The sequence below is a fragment of the Anabas testudineus genome, chromosome 14 (assembly GCF_900324465.2).
Source record: "Anabas testudineus chromosome 14, fAnaTes1.2, whole genome shotgun sequence".
NCBI classification, from domain to species: domain Eukaryota; kingdom Metazoa; phylum Chordata; class Actinopteri; order Anabantiformes; family Anabantidae; genus Anabas; species Anabas testudineus.
In genome coordinates this window covers 5889579-5913575 of record NC_046623.1, presented here as the reverse complement: position 1 = coordinate 5913575, position 23997 = coordinate 5889579, and the positions used below count along the sequence as shown (strand labels likewise).

General features: G+C 41.3%; 1 protein-coding gene across 4 annotated transcripts in view; it reads left to right on the top strand.

Annotated features, from left to right (window-relative positions):
- nlgn2b (neuroligin 2b) overlaps window positions 1–23997 on the top strand; it is a 52491-nt gene that overhangs the window by 20952 nt on the left and 7542 nt on the right. For 3 of the 4 annotated variants that reach the window (XM_026373159.1, XM_026373157.1, XM_026373158.1), the window contains 4 exons: window positions 1620–2367; window positions 7862–7915; window positions 13597–13746; window positions 23460–23645. In XM_026373159.1, the coding sequence (XP_026228944.1) occupies window positions 1851–2367; window positions 7862–7915; window positions 13597–13746; window positions 23460–23645 (907 nt within the window). In that variant the 5' untranslated portion in view covers window positions 1620–1850. The remainder of the gene's footprint in view (window positions 1–1619; window positions 2368–7861; window positions 7916–13596; window positions 13747–23459; window positions 23646–23997) is intronic. The other variant, XM_026373160.1, reaches the window with a different exon arrangement.

The window sequence follows — 23997 nt, the reverse complement described above, 5'->3', positions numbered from 1 at the left end:
TTCATCTGTAATGATGTGGAAACGAGAACCAACTGAACTAAGTTGAGAGGGAAAGGCTAACTCTGACACAGTGTGGATGGCTGAAAAGAGTTAAGACCTAGTGGGGTTTTGATTGGTCGCTCCTCGGAATTATCTTTGAAGATGCCTTTACTTATTCTTTGTTCTTTGTGTGTTGAAGGTAATTAAAAGATAAATGCTGTTTAACACTACAAGGTACTATCATATACTGCAGCCAGGGGCCACATTACACCATGCTGTTTGTGAGAGGTGTCTCTTTCTGCTGCAAATAAAAATTTTGCATCCAGACACAATGCTCTTTGACATTGAACCTATCACTGTAAGCTTCACTTTCCTATCAATAATTGCAAAACTCAAAATCCCAAGTTCATCGTGGTTGAACTTTTTAACTTCTTAATATTTCCAATATCCCTGTTAATAGGTGAAGACAGAATGCAATTTAACAATGCCATTATTCAAATGAATGGGCCATAACTTAACCTAATAGTCTACCTTTGGCTCTATCCACAGTTTGCAACCCTCCATGGTGCCTGGGGTGATGTGATCACAAGTATTTAACTCTAAAAGCAGCTGCGTGCTTGCACCCAAAATGCATTAGGGTGGCATCACACAAGCCATTTTTGCAGATGTGATGTACATGGTTATTTGCATATTTAGCAAGGACGTGCCATCTGACTAAGGCTGAATTTGAGATGCATTTAGATTAGATAGACTCTGCACTCACTCTGGATGCAAGACTCAGCTTCTAGTCAGGGAGTTGCTGCTTCTAGCCCAGCTAGCCAGAAGCAATACTTAAAAAACAGTAATACAATTCAGCCTAATATCACTGGAATTATAAGTCAAGATTGTCAGTGCAGGCAGTTCCATTGGCACAAAAGAAAGATAGATACATAAACAATATGTTAATCCCTCCCTCTGTTGTAGTTCTTTATGTAGCAATAACTGAGCTGGATAAGATGACAGTGGCAACACATGAGTCGTACAGACTAATACCAGTGAATACAGCCAAAACATGTGTGATGAACACCCAAGATGCAATGAAGCAACATATTTTATAGAGGTTTTATATTCAGTGAAGATTGATAGACTGTGTTTTCGATAACATTTCTGTTGCACTATGTTATCAACAGTCATAAAACCTATAAAATTGCACATATTTTAAAAGAGGTGTTTGTTTGAACGTAAGTCTTGGTAATCGTTGCAAGACAAGCAGGAGATGTTTAATTGCAACTATAAAATCTGGAAGCTGATGTGATAAATTAGTGGAAATTCAAAGTGGACTAAGACAACAACAGCAACTGTCCACAGCAAAGCTAGTCACTCTTTAAGTCTGTAGGCACAGAGCGTTCTCTCTCTCGCCATGTTTTTTGTCTGTTTCTCTCACTGTTAAATGATGTAATAAAAAAAAAAGGCTAAAATGGCAAAAAAAAATCTGCAGTAAAGTGTCTTTCTTCTTTAACATCATCTTAGATCAGTTCTTAAATCAGTGTACCCGTCATGCCTTCTGGGACCCTTTCAAGCACAGTGATTAGGGGCCTTAAAGAGCAAACCTTCTACTCACGTATGCTGACTCAAACCTGCAACCTGTCTGTGTCTTACAGGCGTAACTGGCTCACCAGCTGCAGCTCTGGACCCTTCAGGAATTCCAAAGATGGAGACAGATGACACCACAGTGTCCACCTGAGAATGCTACCTGTCCCTTTGCCTCACCATGTCAGCCTAGGGGAACTGCTAACCTGCCCTTTTCCACATATCCTCTTTTTGCCTTTGTTATCCCCCATCACCCGCTGAGTTTGTGATCCCTGTTTACACCCAGCTGAAGTCCTAGTGATATGACTAAAAGAGTCTTTGTTTTGGACATGTTGTTTTTTCGTTTCAATGCTGCCAGCCACCAAGGCTATGGTGGGAAGCGTTGTTATACCTCTCAGCAGGTTGCTAATCACTGCCTGGTGTGGCTCTTGGGACTAGTGCTACACCTTTCCCTTTCCTCATGTCAGCGGGTTGACTTGAAACACCCCATAGTTTCCACCAGCTATGGAAAGGTCCGTGGTATCAGAAAGGACCTCAACAATGACATCTTAGGGCCAGTGGAACAGTACTTAGGTGTGCCATATGCCACCGCACCTATTGGTGAGCGTCGTTTCCAGCCTCCCGAAGCTCCAGGTTCCTGGCAAGAGATTCGCAATGCCACCCATTTTGCGCCTGTGTGTCCCCAGAATGTACACGGGGTTTTACCTGAGATCATGCTGCCGGTGTGGTTCACAGACAACCTGGATGCTGCTGCGACCTACGTTCAGAACCAGAGTGAGGACTGTCTTTACCTCAACATCTATGTACCCACTGAAGATGGTGAGTAAGACACAGTGCACATGCTAGATACAGGAAGAGATAAATTAGTCTGTTAACCTGTTCTTCCATTTAAAATGGGTCAGAAAAAGGTTAGAATAGAACAATATCTCATGTCTGCCTCTTGGCATTAAACAGAGTTTCAGCTACGCTTTGCACTTTTTATAAAAAGTAATGTTCTATTATTACGTTAAAGTTATATTCTGTAGAAGGACACTCGGGTTTCTTTTTCACCTTTACTAGTATTTCGACAAGCTAACATTTATTCTGATTTGAATGTAATCAGTGCAGGGATGTGCAAATGCAAAAACAATGTAAATGAGAAAAAACTAACCAAAGAAACAGTTGAAGCAACACCACCTCCCCTCCCAAAAAAAGCACATTATACTCTTCATGAATATTCATGAACATAATTTCTCAATCAGATATTGAAACTAGATTTTAGGATCCCTTGATTGTAAATTAAATTTGATTTCTTCAGTGTGTGGGCTTGTTGCCCAGCATAAGACTTTGCAAGCAATAATCAAGATGATTCAGTTGAATAACATTATAGTAAAATCTTAAATGAACCCCTCGTAAATTTTCACTTAAAAACGCATGTGGTGTTATTACACTGTAGTAGCTTGTACACTACATTAACATTAATGTTTATTAACATTAAACATGCTGGCAGATTAGTTAACTGACTTGGCTTTGATGTTGTCAGTCATAGTGTTCCATCCTTTTTATAGTATGTTAATTCCTCTTATTGTCAACAGGTAAGCTGCATTATCTACACATTTGATTAAGCACAGTCACCTGATCATATATAATAATATATATAATATATATTGTTTAATATAACTGATATGCTCTTATACTGTGGCAAAAAGAGTTTGAAATACTTGAAAACTCTGTCACCAAGGTTGCATTTGCCGTGTGGTGATTTGTATTGAAATAATCAACAAAAAGCTGTAATTAACCGTCTTTAGTATGTGACCATTTTGTCTGGATGCCCGTGCCCATTTCATGGTTTGCAGGAGTGAGCCCTTCAGGCTTGAATTGCATGAATGCCTCACTGTGAATTCTGTGGTTTGGCAATGTAAAATAATGTTGACGTAGCAGCAAAATTAAAAGACGATTTGGAGGCAAAGCATATGCTGGTGATAGTAAGCTAGTCTGACCAAATAAATCTTTAAAACGATTGTCACCTGAAAGTTGCTGGAGAATATTTAAGAAAACATATTTATGTATAACTGCAACTACTCATGTCCAGTATGTTTAGGATTAATTGAGAGTTGTATACAGCATTGTTGTACTTGGCAAGATTATGTCAGATCTGCAGATTATTGAATTTATTGATAAATGGTCCATGGCCCACTGTCCCCTCATGGTAAGAAGGACCCGGGTTTTAATCCAGTTGGCCATGTGCCTTAATGTGTGGAGTTTGGATGTTCTCCCCATGTCAGTGAGGGTTTACTCTGGGTACTCCAGCTTCCTCCTACAATCCAAAGACATGCAGTTTGGTTAATTGGCTGGGATAATGGCTGGATGGATTGATGGTTCATGTGACATATGAACTGTTACATTTTCTCTTATGTCATTCCTGTTTCGGGCACACCGCTGTGCCTGTCTGCAAAAGCCAAAACATTGGCACATGTCTTTGCCATGCATATCAACCTAACTTGACGTAGCTGTAACTTTTCCAGCCGCATGTTTGGTTCGTTCGGTTTTTTCGTGTCAAAACATGGATGTAATGGGTTCTGTCGAAGTTAAGTTTTATGGGGCAAAAGTTATTTTTCAGTAGATATTGTTTTATCGGCCAGCCATAACCTATACATAGGTAGAATTAGATGTCAGTACATATCCAGCAGCCATATATGCTCAACAGTACATATATGGTGCATACGCACGGAGACGATGAGCCGTCTGTGCTATTCCCAGGAGAAAAGGTGTGCAAATGAGTGAGACAGATTTTATATGTAGCCCTGTCTGCTTGTCAGAATCTGTCACTTATTGTAATGGGTCACTGCTTACACAAGGCTGATGCTTTCCCCAAGGATATGTTTTGCCTTGTGTGTGAAATAGAAATCGAGACTGAGGGAGAGTGAAGTGCCCCTGAAATCAAACACACCACATTTATCACGTGTGACTGTTTTTTTCGCAGTTTCGCAAACCGTTTACATGGTGTTAAAGTGGTTTCTTTAAAGTCAAGCAAAGTTAAAGTTTAGGAGAAAAATGCATGCTTGTTCCATTAAAACTCTGCTAATTTGCTTCATTAGCTGTAGGTGAGTCTTATTTAAAGCATTTGGATGAACTGCAAAAATGCAAAGTCACATCTACCTTCAAACCTCAGCACAGTCCTGGCGGAAAATGTAACTGGTAATTTCCTTAAATATCTTGAAGAGTCTGCATAGTACTCAGCTTGATGGCATAAAACATGCCAACAAGTATTCAGTCTTCTGCTGGCTGTCACACTGTGTGCTTTCTGCTCGGCATTGTTAATCTACTCCAGTGATTTATCACTACGGATAGCAATGCTAAGTCTCAGCAGCTATGAGAAAGACATTCACGGCTCCTATGGACTTGTCTTGATGATCCCTTGATTTATTTTTGTCTTAAGCATCAATCAGTTGCATTCACTCATACCAGATGTAGATAAACCAAAACATATACTTATATATATCCTGGATCACATGGTTTTCAGCGATAGATCAGGTCTCTACAACTTGATTTTTGAAACATTAATCTCGTTTAAGTAGCTTATAGCTATATCTGCTAGAATTACTCTCACTGAACATATTCCCTGTCTTTGGTCCAAAGAAAATTCACAGCTCCCTTTTCTTTCTGCATCTGTTCACCCCTCCTGCTCTCTCCTCTCTGAAACCAGCAAAAGCCTCTTCAGCTCTCTCCTCTCCTCTCTCTTCCATCTTTATGCAGATGGTGGTAGAAGGGGTCACTGTTCTGAATGCAAATGAGCTCAGTGCCCTTTCCCACCAGGCCACTGTGCAGCCTGCTACGTCTTCACCTCAAATGAAATTAAATACTTTCTTAAAAAATGGAAATAAACACAAAATGTTTATTGTGAACTCGACAGTGAGTTTTACACTATCCACTTGTCTCTCTCATTCCCTTCCTCATCTAGTGTTCACCCTCACGCTCATGTGCAGCGTGTTAGGCAAGAGGACTGTCTCACTGCACTCCTCTTTCCTCAAGACACTCAGCCAAGGGCCTAAAATACTTCATTTATATTGCCGCTAGAGCAGCCATTTACCCTGCTCTTTATTAAAAAACATATTTCAGAAGGTAGAGGCAACGATGGCGCTGGAGGCTGGGGGCACAGTAGAAGAGATGGAAAGCAGAAGGGTAAGACTGCATGTATAGGAAGCTGCTGCCCGAATGCAGGGGAACTGAAGCTGTGTCTGACACCTTGTCAAACAGACAGGCCACCACAGACATGACATACTGCAGCTTCATCCCATTTACTGCACTGAGGAAATAGAGAGGGACGGGAGACAGCTTGTGCTCTGACCACTAGCTCACTGAACCAAGCAGAAAAGCTGTTGACTGAGAGATGGAGCTGCATTAGGTCAAACAGTACTGGGACAACCCAAGCTAAATGCTCCTGCACAGGCCAGTGCATTTCACTGACCAGTGGCCCATTACATCATGTGACAGTCAGCCCACTGGCTGGTCTGTCCATGAAATCAGCAATGCCTTGTGTGTGATATGCAAGATACGATAAACTGTAATTTAAACAGGTGTCTCTGTAAACTAAAAAAAAAGACGAAGACTTCACACATAAAAATTGTTGGTGGGTGTCGGGATAGCGTACATCTCTTGCCATAAACATGTGAAGTGAAGCTTTTGATTCAGAAGAATTGAAATTGGCCCCTAGAATAAAAAGTAGGCTAAAAAGTTTGATGGTCTGTTAAAAGTGTGATTCTTTGAACTTTTCCTCGCATATAGGTTGGTTCTTTATTAAGCACTGGAAAACAAATGGAATTACAATAGTCTCCATTAAGCGGCAAGGTGTGGTTTGAAAGTGGTGCTAAGTAGTGGGGTAGTGCTGACAAGATGGAGGGCTAATGTGCCTTTCTATCCATTACCGGTCTGTCCACCTGTAGCCCAGGACCAAATACTGTATCATCTCCCGCTATGACAGGAAGTGCTCCCTGGATCTAGCGCCTGCATAGTGGTACTCTGAGGATGCTGCAAATCCATTCAGCATTGATTCTTTTCCATTTAGACAGAAGATAAACATTTTATATCAGGAAACCATATTCATATAGAGGGATGAGTGAAAATGCATTATTATAATTGTGGAGTGCAGTGATGCTCTGAGTCTCTTTCATCAAAAGAGACATGTCAGCAGCATACTGACAGAGTGATAAACCCCTTTGGCAACCCACCGTAGAGTATTCTGTAAAATGAGAGACTGCGACGCCTTGCCACCAGAGAGCAGGGAATGTGCTGCCGGGTGGGTCGAGGAGGACAGCAACAGCTGATAAGGACACTGTTGGCATGCTTTGTGTAGCGTGCGAACGTTTAACGCGCGTGGGGCCGTGGGTGTGCGTCGAACGTGAATGTGTTTAATGACTCCCTTGAACGCATGCAGACGGTGGCTGAGAACGACACGAAACGCGGCGGTAATTGTGGGCTGATGGGAAGCGCCGCAGACAGCTACCAAGAAAAAAACAAATTAATGGGATCCCTATCAGTCAAGACTTACAGAGGTTGACGTGCCAGGGCGTTGGTTGGTCACTGTGATAAATGCTTGTTATTGGCTCTGCCCTATGGAGCATTTAACTGGCAGTACCATTAAAGCTTAATGCATGGCTCCTCTTTGACCTTGTTGAGGGGAATCCTGCTACATGCCTTTGCAGGTGTTGTGAATATCAAAAATCATCTTTGTCTTTGCTAATTTGGCAGGAAACACTTGCTTTTCACATCCTATCACCAGCATTTCTTTACATATGTGCACGGGTGGTCACACGTATTTAAGATGAGTATCTGTGCCTGCCTGAGCATGTGTCTTTAGTGTTAACGTTTTACCACATTAGTCTCTAGGGCAGGCCAAGAACTTTTGCCTTACGGCAGCAACGCCGTCCTGAGCTGGAGCGGTATGAGCAGCACCTTGGCATTCCTCTGCTTTTTCTGACCCAAAAGAGTGATGGCTTGATTCTGCTCATTGATTTTTTTCCCCTTTACAAAGCAGCAGCAGCAGCGCGTCAGGACTGATTGGGAGAAGGGTTGAGGAGAAGCGGCCTCTGGGGTCATTTACGAGACAGCCTGCGACTAGATCCGAAGCCGTTAAAATAGAGTAGTTATCTTTTCAGGATACGGTGTACACTATAATCCATATGGACCTTTTTGGCATTAGCTGTACAGTTACACAACATCTTGCAGTTTAGTCTTTCTTTTTCACTTGTGAAGCTTTTTGTCTTGCTTTTCTACAAATGCAGTCTTTTTGAATTTTGTCTTTTGTCTCCCCTTCCCCCTTCTTTCTGAACCTTAGGTCCGCTCACAAAAAAACATGACGAATCTACACTGAACAGACCAAGGGATGAAGGTATTTTAATTGCATGCTTTTTTTTTTTTTTTTTTTTGCATTGTGCTCCAATTTTCAAACTCCATGGGAAATATCATGTTTGTATCTGTCCTAATGATCATCCTAGACTCATCACTCTACGTGCACATTACATTGGTCTTTGTTAACTGCTTTTATTAACGCACAAAATTTGTCATTTCTTCTCTGGGACACGCTTTTAGCTAAAACACATAAAGAGCTGCTTGCAAAATACTTGTTCTTCAGTCCACAGGGAGCAAATTTACTTTGCTTTCTCAATTGCCGCGCGACTGATCAACCTCACACTGATGTTCTGGCGATGCTGTGTGATCGATCGCTGAACACCAACATTCTGCATTTCACCTCCAATTTTATTCTTGCACTAAAGTCCTTATGACAAATTCACTGGGCTTCCTCCATTTCTTAATTTTTAAAGAATGGAAAATTTCTGCATATTTCTGCTATTTCTGTGTGTTTTCAAGTGCTGTCATGGGGACATGATCTCACTACTCTATACTGATTCAGCATAAACGTATGCAGACAGCATGCCCAGGCATACTGTATAATACATAGCATTATGCACACACATAGTGCATTACGTCTTCATTTGTTCTTGTGTCTGTACTTAAGCACGGTACACGGTACAATCTACCCCTCAGCACATGTGCTCTAATTTGTGTTTTGTTTCTTTTAGGCGGGGCGGTGTGTGTGTGTGTGTGTGTGGTGGCAAGGGGGGTATATTCGGCTCTGTGCTATTTGGGTACTGAATTCTCTCTCCTTTGCATCTCTAATTGCTATGGTTTAAATAGAGACAGATGTAGCTAATCCAATTGTTTGGTTTCTTAACGGTGAAAACAGACGGAAGGATTCACGCAGGATTGCCGAGGAGAGGAGCAGAATGATAGAATAGAGATGAAAAGATGGAAAAAGCTGAGCGCTGCGAGAGCACATGGGAGGGCAGCAAGGGGGGGGGGGGCAAAGAAAGGAAAAAATAGTCATCATGAAGACAAGTGCATGATGAAATGACATTTATAGAGCTTTGAAAGTGAAAGAGATGTGAAGAAAGACAGTGAGAGGGTGGATGAGTAGGAGACTGGTAGAGCTTGACATTTATGCCGACACCTGATGAATCTTGACAGGATCAGGAGGGCCAGGGTACGGCTGAATTCCTCACTTAATTGCTCAGATATGGATTGGACACGGATTCCTAAACATTGTAAAAAATAATTTTAAAAAAAGCTGGGGTTTTTCTTGCAGTCAATGCGAGTTTGAGTGCAAAACTACATTCAAGTGCTGAGTCAGGCTTAAAACCTTTACGCCCAAATCAGCCGAGATTTCCAGAAGACAATGAATGAGGAAAAACTGGAGGAGAAACGACGAGAGTGCGAGGGAGGGCGGGAGATATTGAAGAGAATCAGGTTAGGTAGAAAGGAAAGCAGTGAATAATGTGTTAGTGTTTTGTAGGAGGAGAGACAGGAAGCTTCTTCTTGTTGGCCACATAGGCCTGGGATGGATGAAACCTTTCACCTTGCGACCCCACTCCCCCAGATACCTCAACACATGCTCAATTATGTTACCATCTACCTATTTGGATTTAGGCGTTTATTCAACTTCACAAAAGTGAATATTAAGATTATTATGTCAGGTGTTTGTTAGCATCACCAGGGGATGCCCTGCCAGAGAAAAGCCTGTAGTCTCACTAAAATGCCTATAACACGCATCTGTCAGATTTTTTTTCTATAATCCCCAATATGTCGTTCGAACAATGTGTTAATTTGTGATAGTGTGGACACTGCACGCCACCTTTTCCCACCCACCTTTCATTAAGGCTTTGTGGGTATGCATGAGCTTTTTATCTTTTATTCCTAAGTGAACTATTTTTTTTATTTCCATCTCTTCCATTCTTTAATAGACTTAGCAAATATTTCTGTTTTAGCTTTTAGTTTTGAGGGTTTTTTATGGTTGTATGTAATTATGAAAAAATCTATTCGCATTATGGAACTTTTACTAACTTGAAAGAAGAAAAAAGACAGTATTTCAGTTAGTTTATGACTTAGATATTAGAGAATCGGTTTAGTTTTACAGTTATGCACTTCATACAGCAATGACCTTGACACTTTGACACTGTATGTTTACACTGAGATCTACAGGTATGTGGATTGCCGGGATAAAACACTTTGAGTGCAGCCTTAGTCACTGGCGCACCTGAAAGGAGCTATAGTTGCTAAGTGCTCCACCGTTGATCCACCATAACAATTCCAAGATGCTCAAATTTTCCTATCAGCAGTACATAATACTTCATGTTTCAGCCTTTTAGAAAGAAAAAAGAAGGGAAAAGACAGACTTCCTCACCTTACCACAAAACTTGTTGGAATTCCAAGAGTGGATTATGGTCAGAGCCAGTGAAAAAGATATTGCTTGAAGAGACATTTTCTGGAGGCACTTCATGTGACTGGAAACGCAAGCCGTGACAACAAACGCTGTAAAAATCCACAGTCCACATTATCTATGCTCTAGACAGTCGAGAAAGACAGGTTCAGAGGAGCGATTGAAAGACTGGATAGGAGGTATGTCCTTTGTACTTTGAAGGATAATATTAATTTACATTGAGTCCTCTGTAACGGTGCTGGACTGTGAAGCAACATTAGGGTAGTTACCAAACCACATCACTATTCAACACATTCATGATGTGACCCAACTTCGCATTGACCCAAAAAGCCTTTTTCCATAGACAATCATTTGAAAACAGTACACACTGTATCCTCTTTTAACCATTCAGCTCAATTAGAATTACACTAAGGGGCTTGACTGGTGAAGAACGGTAATGCATATGCTCTGCATTCTGCCGGAAATGGGAAAATCCAAACTATTTAAAACATCATTGCTTAACAAGAAGATTTTATTTTGCAACAGGAGGGCAGCATAAACACACACACACACACACACACACACACACGCAGACTAACAGCAATACAACAGTGCCAGTACTATACATGCAACTCATAGAAACACATGGCAACAAAGAGAATAAAGATTAAAATAAAGCGCTAAGCTGTGTGAGGAATAAAGATGCATTCTTACACATCGGATGAATGAAAATCTGAGCACAGGGCACCTAATATTTAGAAATCTGCATCACCGACCAGATGGCAGGATGTCAGATTTATTGAAGAGATTCTTGACAGAGAGCAGTGCTGATCACCAGTGATTTTGCTCAGTGTGTTGGAAATGTGCTTCCTGTTTCAAACATCTCTCACACCAACAAATCATTTGTAAAGTAAGCACAGATTCTTTGACAGATCTATGAAATAGCACCATCAGGTGCCTGCCAGTAGTCTTTATAAACACAGCAGTAAAACAGTAATTAAATAAAGGAAAAAGAAAATATGCACGGGCCTTTAAAATGGCAGCTATGTGGCATTGTTTTTTTTCTCTCGGAGGGTTTAATATACGATGTGAGTGTTGCTGTGAGTGTGGCTGATGACGGCCTGCTGATGTCACTCCTCTGTACTGTCCTGGTAATACCGGGATAATTGAACTTATTTACATATCCTCTGGGAAATCAGCCGAGATTCAGAATACACCAGAGGAGAGAAGTAAAAAGAGCAGCCCGTCAAGAGTGTACAGCTGAAAATGTGTATTTTTAGCCAGTCTGCCTGTGTCATACGTATGATCCATAAAAGCTGCCTGCATGTGTGAGGCCATATGTGCCGTGGTGCCGCGTCCGCATGTGTGCACGCACGCTTGTGTGTGTGTGTCTGTGTGTGTGTGTCTGTGTGTGCGCTTGACTTGCCGGTGACACACCCAAGTGCATGTGTAACCTGAGATTCAGGTGGTGATGCAGACGGGTGTGAGAAGACGTGAGTAGAATTTGTTGCCACGGCAACAGGCATTCAGTGAGTCGGTGCAACGGAATGGCTGGTGCAGTTCTATTAGCGAGAAGCAGTTACCATAGCGACTCAACATCGCAGCTGCCTATGCAAGAGTTTGTGTGTGTGTGTGTGTGTGTGTGTGTGTGTGTGTGTGTGTGTGTGTGTGTGTCTGCATGAATACGGTGTGAATCCTGTGTGAATCTGAGTGTTCATTAGCGTACCTCGCTGTATGTGAGCTGCTCGGTAATATTTCATATTTTTTCATCCTTGCCAGTGTGTGTTTTTTCATTTCTAACCCTTTCAGTTCTTTCATGCCGCCCTATTTTCATTTGCTTCCTCTTTCTGTCTTAACCCGCTTTATCTCTCTTTCTCTCCTCCTATCTCTCTGTCTCCCCCATCTCTGAGTGCTGAAGCTCATCAGGGTAAACAGATGCTATGGCTGTTATTTATGCTTCCACTTGGTCTGGCTTTCATACAAATTATCCACAGGCCCTGCACAGTGCAGACGCTCAGTCTAACTGGGCTACACTGGCAGCTCTCTCAGCCTTATCCACAGACACTCAGACCATACCACAGGAACTGTCAGAGGGGGAATGGCTTCTTTAGCGGGGGTGCAGCACACAGGATGACAGAATGAACCATAGCAACACGCTGATGGGAATAAAGACACCAATAACCCTCTGGCGCATAGTGGTCACTGCAGTGGACAGCTATTTAAAAGTCATTCTCCTAAGTGCAATGGTTTCTCTGGCGGATCTTCATATCAGTTTCTAGAGCGCTCTCTGCTGCATTAGTCGTTTGAGGTTTATTCAGTGGTCAGCCGTTGTAACTGCAAGTATATTTTCACTAAATCCAAGATGGCCACCAGAAGACCTGTAAACCACTGTTTACATACCCTGTCAATTCTTGTATTCCAGAAGAACCCTTTTGTACTAGAGGTAAAATATATATATATATATATATATAAAATCATATATAGTAGCATCTAAGTAATAATGCTATTTCTTTTTTTTTGTCCATGTCCATGTGTCCATTGGACTGAACATCATGCTGTGGATTCCATGCATGAAAAGTATATTTTGCGACACATGTACCGTAATTACTTCACTTTTTCTTGTGTTTGTTTTGGTTGTAACATTGTGCATTTGCTCTATTTACAGGGTATTCATTTAAAAATTGACAGTTTTGTTCATAGATTTACCATAAAACACACTTAATTTTTACATTAAGTTCATACTGTTTTGTGTTGAGTGCTCAAGCGCTGGATTGGACTTGTTTGTAACTTTCTGAAAAAATAAAATTGGAATATTTTTTTCATGCTCTAAGAAGTATAAAAAACATTTAAATCATTTAAAAGTCTTGACCCAGGCTTTTATAATTCATGCATCAGAGGGCATCAGATCTGGCTGCACCATTTGCTCCACAGTTTGAGAAGGTACCATTGCACAGGACAGGGGAACCTAGAACAACAACAACAATATAGAGGATAAGCCAAGTGGGGCAGATGTGAAGTAATGGCTGCCAGCTTCAAAGCAGTCTACTGAAAATGTTTCCTGCTTATCATCCTCATAATGTTTCTGATTGTAGGAGATTAGAATAAAAAATAAAGGCATATGAATCTTTTTACTTAGATGACTTCTGAAGTTGTACAGATCTTGTGCTGTCAGATTAGACTGGGCAGACCGCCTGTTGCTTGTGGACACTTAAGCTCAACAGGAAGGAGAACTAAAAATGAGCATGTGGTAGAGAATTTCAACAAACTGTGAATAAACATGAAAGTAATGAACGTTTTTATTTGCCTGTGCTGTGCAGATATCCGGGATCGTCGCAAGAAGCCAGTCATGCTGTTCATCCACGGAGGCTCCTACATGGAGGGCTCAGGGAACATGTTTGATGGTAGTGTCCTTGCTGCCTATGGAAATGTCATTGTCGTCACCATGAACTATCGTCTCGGAGTGCTCGGTGAGTTGGGTGTGCCGCATATTAGTCATCAGGCAGTAGATGCAACTGATGTATTGTAAATGCCTTCAGACTTTGTTTTATGCATCAAGTCATGTCACCTCGTCTTGAGATCCTTTGCAATAGATGCAGATGTATATTCTGTGTATAATATTATCAAAATATACCACCAAAAGATTATCAAATCAAATGCATATTCAAAATTATGACAGTGACAGACTAGTTTCTCGAATATTGTACATGGAATTTAAACAATGAGCCAGAGACAGCGATTTGATGAAAATACTGTGACCTTTTAATAGAATGTCAACCAGTAGTTAAAAATGGTAAAGAATTTGCAGACATTGTTACATAAAATACATTCACGCATCCTGTGTGGACCTACGATTGATAACCAAACCAAGGCAGTTTCCCTGGAACAGAGGAAGGCAATCTTGGCCCCCGAGTGTCACAGCCCTGCTTATTTTCCAACTGTCTCTGCCATTCCCACTGTTTACCTGGATCATGTGTGTTTAGCCAATCACTGGAAAGGAACACTAGTGAGCTTAACCCTTAGTTGTTGTTTCAGTTGTAGGTATACACAAGACGAATGCAGATGCATTTTATGCCTACCCCAGCCCTAGAATATTGATCTTAGGTGTTAAGAGCATTTTCTACAGTGGTTTCTATGAATACTCAAAGCAGCAATTAAGAGTGCGTGCACATGCACGCTATTAATGATTTACAATCAGCCGACTGTGGCGCAGGAGAGAATTCAGTAACCGTAATAAGCATGTTTTAAAGTTGGAATTGTATAGCATGAAATGAAAGCTTAATGCACTGTCAAGAGTCTGTACAGCTTTATGATATTCAGTGGTTTCTGATACTGGGTAGAAGCACATTTAGGAAAGTGAACTTCAATTCAAAGCTTTTACTTGAATCATGTCTAAAAAAGAGAGTTAAACTAAAGCAGCGATGAAATGGTTTTTTAGACATTTTAATGTCCGGATAGTTTATCTGATGGTATGCTACAGTGCATATGTTACTTCTGAGAATGTGGCATTGCTTTGTATTTTAGGGTGTCATGTCCCTGGGAGCTAAGCTTTTCACAGATTCCCAGACTTGTCCTAGCTGAACCCAGCTGGTTCTGTTAAATTTAGGAGCAGAACCTTACACCAAACCATTTTTGTTCTCTGGTTCACAGTTGCTGACCATTAGCTTGTAAAGTTAATACAACCCAATGACTTTATTCTGCCTCTTCCTTATCTGCAGCACATAAAGCTACAGATATAGGTGCAGACAAGTGCAGTCAGTCGCACAGTCGGAATGAGTGAGAAATTTCTCATTACATCGCATTCGACATTAACCAACCTGAACCCATATGAAAGCCACAAATCCCAATGTAAACCTGACAGGTCCTGCGAAAGTAATAAGGTTCAAGTCTAATCTCAGAGCTGGAATCATGTATGTACAATAACAGTCTTTGAGCAAACACTTCTAATGTGTTTTCATTCTTGAAATCATGTTTAGTGAGGTGTAGTTAATTTCTGCTGCTAAAGTTGCTCAGACTTCACTGATACTATTATCTGTTCAATGAAAATTACTTCTTTGCAGCAGGGATTTCACAATAAAGCACAAACAGGTGTATTTACTGTGTTCACTTAGCCTGAAAATTACATTTTTTGATTAATTAATTGTTATATTAACATGCACTTCTGTAGGAAAACTGACAAGAGACGCCACTGATGCACTAAAATGTGTGTCTGCTGCCTTCATTGTATTTTTGGATTAAGGGGGTTTCTGTTTGTCCATTCTGCTCTGGCTTTTGCAGTGCTTGCATGGCCTGTGTGGGTTGAGCTGTGTGTGGTGTGCTTATGTGTGTATACCCAGCCCTTGTGCTGGTGGGTATCAGTGGTGTCAAGTATTTGCATTCAGCGTCATCTTTTGGAGGTATTTGCACACAGGATCTCTGTGTCAGCCACTGCGGTTGCCAGGTTGGGTAATCAGATCTTGTTTATTGCATCACGCCTGTTTCAACATATCAGAATAATGATAAACACAGAAATTGGAGTAGTTTAGGATGCCGTCCAAGAGTTGCAGCGAGTATTAGCAGAGGGGAACATGATCCAGACTGTTATTGACAGTGCCAATGGGGAGGCACAGGGACAAGGACAAACTGAGAGTTAGCGAAATGAGGACCTGGACCTGCAGCGTAATCCAGCTCGATTTCAGCTCATTATGTGGTCTCTTTCACAGCTGTCACACACATCGTGAACATTAACAGGTTGAGTGTGAAATTCAATTCACGTTTCCAAATCACTCTTGTTGAATGTGGTATTATATTACACGCTGATCCAAGTGGTCTTCCGTGGTATCTTTGTTTGCTCCTTTTCCACACACAGCATCCTTGACCTTGTTTCCAGACGTGGCTAGTTTGCATTGCTGTGCTTGGTGTTGGATATGTTACAAGAATGTGGATTCTACAGTAGGTTTATTACCCCGAAACGCTAAATCATTACACAACATACACAGAGGTGGAGAGAGATCCTGCTGGGTGATTATGAGGGATGACGCAGTGTCCTCAATTCCTTTAACACTGTCGAAATTTTTTGGTAGGTGGGCGAAGGTGTGCTTGCTCTCACTCTCAGATGTGCTTTAAATAGGTTACTGTACTAAGGCGCTTATTCGTGTGTTTGTGTGTGTTTGTAAGTTTGCGTAGCATGAGCGTTTTTGTTTTTCTGTGTGTCCCCCTCCATATCGCCTTGTGTACTCGACAGTGTAAGTATGCACGCGCTACACGGCTGCGTGCCATTCGGAAAATATATATATATATATGAATAATGCACCATCCATCTGAATTTTTAATAACACTCCTCTCTGACACAGTGCATCTGAGTCAAAGTGGGAAACACAAGCGTGTCATACTTTAATAGTTTTATGTTCTGATCTTTAGTATTATCCTGTACTTACAGACACAGGAGCTTACACATGCCAAGCTCATTTCATACAATGCCTGTGCCTTTAAGAGAGCGATCGGGAATCAGGAAAAAGGGAAGAAGAAGAGGAGAGAGCGGGGAATAGAGACAGATGAGCGGGGGAGAATCATAGAGAGACAGTGAGGGGGGAAAGGAAGCAGTCGGAGGGAGATGGGAACAGTCTAAAAATAAACCATCAGATGCTTTTTTAAATCTGCAGTGATGCAAAGTATTCATTCAAATAAAGGCTCCTTCAACGTGACCGCAACGCTCTTGCATATGGTCCAACGCCTGTTTTAACACCAGCATGACACACGGCACGTCATTTTCTGACCGATATACTTCCTGGAATGTTCTTATTAATTTATGATGCGCCCTGTCGTGGAATGAGACGGGTGAACGAGGAGAACATGTCTGCTGTCCTGGTTCAGAGGTTCGGTGACAGTTGAGATTTCAGATCGCTGCTCAGCTCACCTTCTCCTACCTTCCTCCCGCTCCAGGCCCAGAGAGCCTTCTTATTTGTGTTGCATAGCCATCTGTTCAGACTAATTAACTAATTAACTAATTAATGAACTCTGGGGAAAGGCCCACCATCACGGACTGAGAAAGCAAGAACATGTTTCACCTCAGGATGAGAGATGAAGTGCTTCTTCTGGAAATGTTTCACTTTCTACCTTTTTTTTTTTTTTTTTTTTTTGGTGCTTACTTCACAGCATCTGCACTGTCATACATCTGGTTGTGATTTAGCCAAAATCTAAAATTTTCATATTTCTAATTATACATTTTATTTAACATTTAAAATAGGATTTGCCTAAAAGACGGACAAGGTTACTGGATAAGTTCAAAACTAACTTGATGTCAGTTTTCTAACATGTGTTGTATAAATCTGCTGATTAGGGTTGTGAGCCTAAAACTGCGTTATTGCTTTATTCTTGTAAACCGCCTGTCAGTACTACTGTAATACTGTAATACTACTGCTGGCACTATTACTACTACTACTACTGTACTCAAGTCCCATGTACATGAAAGCATTTTAGCTTAAATTAAGTCAAACAAAGTCTGTGCATCCATAAATACTACTCAGCTCAATAAGCCTTGGGAATCAGTTCAGATTGTGTGGCTCATTGTTGTCAAAAACGTCTCTTTAAATGTGACATAAACAGTATTTTTAGCCAGCACAGATTTTGCTGTCAATTAATTTCAGCCTGCTGCCTTTTCACAACTCAGCTGTCCCTAAATACAAATGAAATGCTCCTCCCACTCCCAGCAGAGAGCTACAAGCTTTCCACTCTGCGAGCAATCATGAACACTTCTTTCCCCATACTATACTATATAGCCTATAGTGCGCTGACTGTGATGGCAGCCGCTTCAATGCCACACTGATTGTGACTTCATTCATGTGCAGATCAACATTTTGGTTTGCAGGAGGATGTCATGCCTACAAAGTGATTAATCAGTCCATTGTCCCAACCACTTGTCCTCTTAGGGGTCGCAGGGGTGCTGGAGCCTATCCCAGCTGTCATTGGATGAGAGAAAGTATATCATGTAAAATTAAATCATATTTACACATTGGATATAAGTAAAACACTAATTGTTCCCTTTGCAGAAATATCTATACTACGATTAACATTGGCCTAATTTTCTGGTTATTTGTGAGGTTTCAGATTATTGATACAAAGACCAAGGTCAGCTTCTCTCAGAAAGACTAAAGACTTATGCGTATGTGGGTGGATCGACAAAGAATGACAGCAATCTGTTCCCCTGTCTGGTAGCTCGGTGCACAGCTAAAACAATCAAAAAAGCAATTAGAACAGGTAGTCATACTCCACGCTAAGCATTTAACGAACCACATAATGGGTCTAAATCAAACTCAGATTGTCAAGGATCTAGCATACTTTGCACACCAGTTCATGCATAATCATACGTGTCTCTTTAGGGAGACACATATCTTATAGTATGCATTTAACATCAAGGTTTAGGATTCTTAAGTATTAGATAGAAGTATTCATAGGCTCTTTGCAAAAAGGAACTGCTAATAACTTTATATTTTATTTTTTTTTTTATTTAATGATCTAGTTTGTCAAAATGTAGCTCAAGTTGTAGCCTGCAGATAAATAAGTCCTTGGCACTATGATGGTTTTAGGACACAACTCAAACACCCTCAAAGCTTAGCTTGTTTGGTGTTTAAGGCAGTAATTTGATATTCCCAGCATATTGTATGCATGTACAACACACTAGCTAAAAGAGAGCATGTTAACCAAACCTAAACAATCTACTCTATATTAAGATGACACCCACACACAGTCATCCATCCATCCATTGTCCTCTCGAGGGTCGTGCAAGTGCTGGAGCCTATCCCAGCTGTCATTGGACGAGAGGCGGGGTACACCTCGGACAGGTCGCCAGTCTATCACAGGGCAGACATACAGAGACAAACAAACATTCACACTCACACCTATGGACAATTTAGAGTGACCAATTAACCTAACATGCATGTCTGTGGAGGTGGGAGGAAGCCCGCGTGCCCGAAGAATCCACGCAGATGCTGTGTTCGTTCATTTAAATTGATCCGTTTTTAATTGTTTCACATCGTGATTTTCAGCAGTGACCAGTTGATTCTCATGTTCTTCCAGCAGCCTTGAAATGTTGTGTATCCGCGTGACATTTGAAGCATTGCTTTTCAGATTTGCACGACAGACTAGTTCATTGCACAGCTTGATGCCATTTGAATGGACCAGTGAGAGTGACAAATAAGTAACATAGGTAAGGTAATACATACAATGGTATTGGTAGGTTAGAGGTGGTGCACTGAAATCACATGAATGCTGTAAAAGTATATAAATAAAAAAACAGCCCACTTTTCTAGCAGACTATATAATATAAACCCGTTATTGATCAAACTGCACGCGTATTCACACGTAAGCAAATCATCTGACAACCCAACATCTAGTCTTATAATTAGATGTTATCACAAACAACAGCCGTGTCATATTCATCCACGGTGAGATTCACACGCAGATGATAATCCCCGAGGTTACTACGAGGCACTGAATGTTCAGATCCTTTGTGTTCGAATTGACAAAACAGATTCTTCAGTGTACAGGAGCCAGTCACCATCTGCTGAGGGCTTTTTTTTCCCATCCAGTTTCTAAGTAAAGATTCATTGAAAACAGTTTGTATTCCCTCCCTACAGTCACCTTCGCTGCATTTTAAAAAAGTCAATATCTTCCTTCTGATTTGCGACAACTTTCATCCTCTCCGGTGTGACGTCACAGTGAAATTACATAATACAGCGTGTCCTTCATATATTCCTTTCACCTCTCTTGTCATTTAGGATCTGACAGTAGCTTTGGGCAATATTCTGTTTAATACCTGTTTTATGTCTCTGGATTTTTTGTATCTCTTCCCCCCCCTCTCCTCCTGGTTCTTTCCTCTATGTTCACAGAAATCTGTTCAGTGACCCACTGCAGTCATTCTGTTCAGTCCTAAAAATCCCTCTGCAGATGCCTGCTCTTGTGTTATTAGGTAAACAATCAGACGATTGACTGCATTGAATACATGTGTAGTATTAACTGCACTGTTCAAAACACTGGGAAAAAAAAACAAACACTTTTTGTTTAGTGCACCTCTCTGGTCTCAAAAGGAAATGAAAATGCTTCTGATACATCTCTGTGACGATATATCTTCCTGTTGTAAATGCAATACAGTATCAATAAGGGATAATGGCTTTTTACCATGGCTCAGCTCATCAGCGTACAATAGAGAAAGTCTAAGTGCTCCCCCTACTAGTTTCTTTTTTTTTTTCATTCACTGTTTGAATTATGCTTTTATGATTCCATAAAATACACTTTGTTGAAAGATTTCTGTGTAGAGCTAAGATAAATGAGCGGAAGCAGCAGTTCGAAACACACCTTTTTTTGAGTGATGTGATGTACTGTAAATATTTCTGTTTTAAATTTCCCTCCGTGACTTGCTTGCTACGCGTCCCGTGTCGTCTTTCAATCATTCGTTTCCCTGTCTTCGGGCTGTGTCTTTACTTAGAGGTTGATGACTCTCCCAACATTTCCTTGGCCGTTACCTAAAGCAAGTGTTGAATATGCATGAGTTCAGCCTCATAAACTGCTGCTCTCAGCGCTAAAGTCAGTAGGAAGCCCAACTCAGCAGATGGGGGTGGGTGAGAAAGAAAACTTAGAGAAAGAGGAGAGGAGGGAACGTGTTTGAATTATCTTCAGTGGTGGAAGATAAACCAAATTCCCTCTCTTAATGTTGTCCTTGCAGAGAGAGCGTCGGGAGGCAGTGGCTCAGCCTGGTGTTCTAGTTTATACGCTCACATGTGCTTTGACTTTTTACTTATTTATTTATTTATTTTTGTGTTGGTGTGCGCACACATGCTGCTGTTTGTGTACTTAAATATGGATGCATTTGAATGTGTGTGTGCGAGTGCGTCTGTGAGTGTCTGTCCATATCATTTTGCCTGAAGCTCTGGACAGTTGCCAGGCAACTGTGGCAGGCAGCTCAACACTCGGCTGGGCAGCCACGGAGCAGACACTTCCGCATGCATATGGTTTAGATAAGAGGCACGGGTCAGTGCTGATATGTTAACAGGTCAGAGTCGCATCAGGCTAAGAGCCAGTCGGATCCTGGGATCATCTGTGGATAATACGATTACTCAGTTACATGGATACTTCAGTATATCTTGATTATTGTGGGTAATCCTTTTAAGTTAATATGTTGGCTAATTTATTCATTTGATTTAAACTGACAAGATGCTTGACTCGTCATCATACTGTAAACTGTAAACTATTCTTATCAAAAATAATTGTCCAGCTTGAAAAAATGTTACAATACTTTCTCACCAACTGGCCTAAATGTGAAAATAATAATAAGATTAATGATGATATGAGTATATTCATCAAAGGACTTGTAACATGAATCATAATTAAGTCAGGTTAACCCACCAAAAACACTCCAGGCTCAAAGAGCTGTTGACTGTTAGTGGAAGCACAGTGAAGAGTCTGGAATGAGACGTGTGTGTGTGTGTGTGTGTGTGTGTGTGTGTGTGTGTGTGTGTGTGTGTGTGTGTGTGTGTGTGTGTGTGTGTGTCACTGTGGTGGTTGTCGAAAGGTCGCTTTGGCAGGTTATCATCACCACCATCATCACCACTGCTGTTACCATCATCATCGCCGTCACTTACATTATAATCATCAACAATAAAACTTAATTTGCTGTTGCACATACTTGAAAACGTGCTGACTGTCCTTTTCTACCATCTGTCTGTGGGTACCGCGCTGTCCTGCTTCCCTCTGCTCTTTAGAATATACCAGTTCACTCTGTCACACGCGTTGAACTGGAATCACTTTATTCACCAGATACATATGCAGATCTACATAAGTATTTAGACACTTTGCTTTGGCACTCAAATGGTAGTCAGGTTCAGTCTGGTTAACTCTTATTGGTATGACTGTAGAACGTGACTGGAGTCTATATGTAGCTCATTTTATTGATTGGAACTATTTTAGTAAGTCCCAGACGTGTTTATGTAAGATCTACAATTCACACTGCAAGTCGGGGCAAACCATAAAATACAAGGAACTCTCTGTAGACCTCCACTATAACATATTGTGCTGAGATCAGGACAAGGGTATAAAACCATTTCTAAAGCTGTCCCCAGGAGCATACAGTTTGTCATGTTGGAAGAAATCTAAAACCCAGACTAGAGTGGGCTGTGTTGTCATTTAAAAGAACCTGTCCTACATGAAACCTTAAGACTTAGGTGCTCGCTAACCTTTCGGTACAGCAACAATTCATCATATACTGGCAAGATGATGCTGGAGTGGCTTGAGTCTCTTAAACGTCCTTGAGTGGTCCATCCAAAAGCCCACGATTAAACCCAATTAAACACCTGTGGAGAGACCCCGAGAGAGTAGAGAGAATCATCTGAACTGAAGATGACAGTTCACAGATGCTTCCTGTCGGCTCTGATGGATCTGGGGAGGATCTGTGAGGGAGAATGGGATAAACTGCTTCAAATCCAGGTGTGAGAGGCTTGAACGGAGGAGAGTTAGTCAAGAAGGTTTGGATCACGTGAGCTGGTCATCTGTAAGATGCGACAATGATGTTATTTTGCTTTTTTAATCTAATCCTCCACCCCTACAACCACTAATCTGAGGATTGTGCAGTTTACGGAAATCAGTTCAGATGTTTCCTGCTTTTTTAAGTCCTATGAACAGGGAAACATTTGTTTGTTGTAATAGCTCGGTGCTGTTTGAAACGTGTAATGTTCCGTAATGCACTCACATAAGAACAAAGCTGTCTGTGCGTGTGTGTGTTTGTGTGTGTGCATATGTGTGTGACATTTTGTTCAGTTTCAGTTCAGTTTATTTTATCTTGTTGTGGGTGTGCACCTACTGTGTAAATGTGTGTCCTGGAAGTAGGTGAAACATGCCTTCTGTTGCTCTCCTCCTCTCCACTGACAAGTTCTCTTAACTGCGTTGTATTTCCAGCGTGGGTATTAAAAATGAGTAATTTGGCAAGCGTTCCGTGTGAGATCTCCTCAGACTTGCAATGAGTTGGAGGCTGAAAAGTTCCTGACAATGACAGGATGCCATCTTCTGTTTATGTGGGATATTTTAAAAAAGGCAACAAACACACAGGATTATGTTATCCTGCACCCCGGAATTTGTGCCCTGCTCCTCCATTCGCACATAAGAATGCATTTTCTCTCAATTTCTCCCCTTGTGTTTGCTCTAATTTAACCTGCAGGGTTTCTAAGCACAGGGGACCAGTCTGCTAAGGGGAACTATGGCTTATTGGATCAGATCCAGGCCCTGCGCTGGCTCAATGAAAACATTGGCCACTTTGGAGGAGACCCAGAGAGAATCACCATCTTTGGCTCGGGAGCCGGTGCTGCCTGTGTGAACCTTCTCATCCTCTCCCACCACTCGGAGGGTAAGGTTCTTCAACTGTGACTGTGACTGAAGTTATCACATACCCTTAACCCTGCTCAGAGGGGATTATTAACAATTCAGGACAGTACAGATAAGTTATTTGTTAGCAAAGTATGTTCGTTATTTCAATGAACAAGTATATATGGCAGGATTCTTTCAGGTGAAGGAATGAAATACTCAGAAGCGGGACATTTAGCATTAGAAGAAACACGGGGTTTCTTCAGTAAGCATGAAAAACTACATAGATTGAATCATTTGAAAGAAACCAGATTGTTGGTCTGGGCAGGGCTAGGGTTGACAGATGGGTGAATACAGTATTATTTGCCATAAAGCCATCACTCATCTTGGGACAC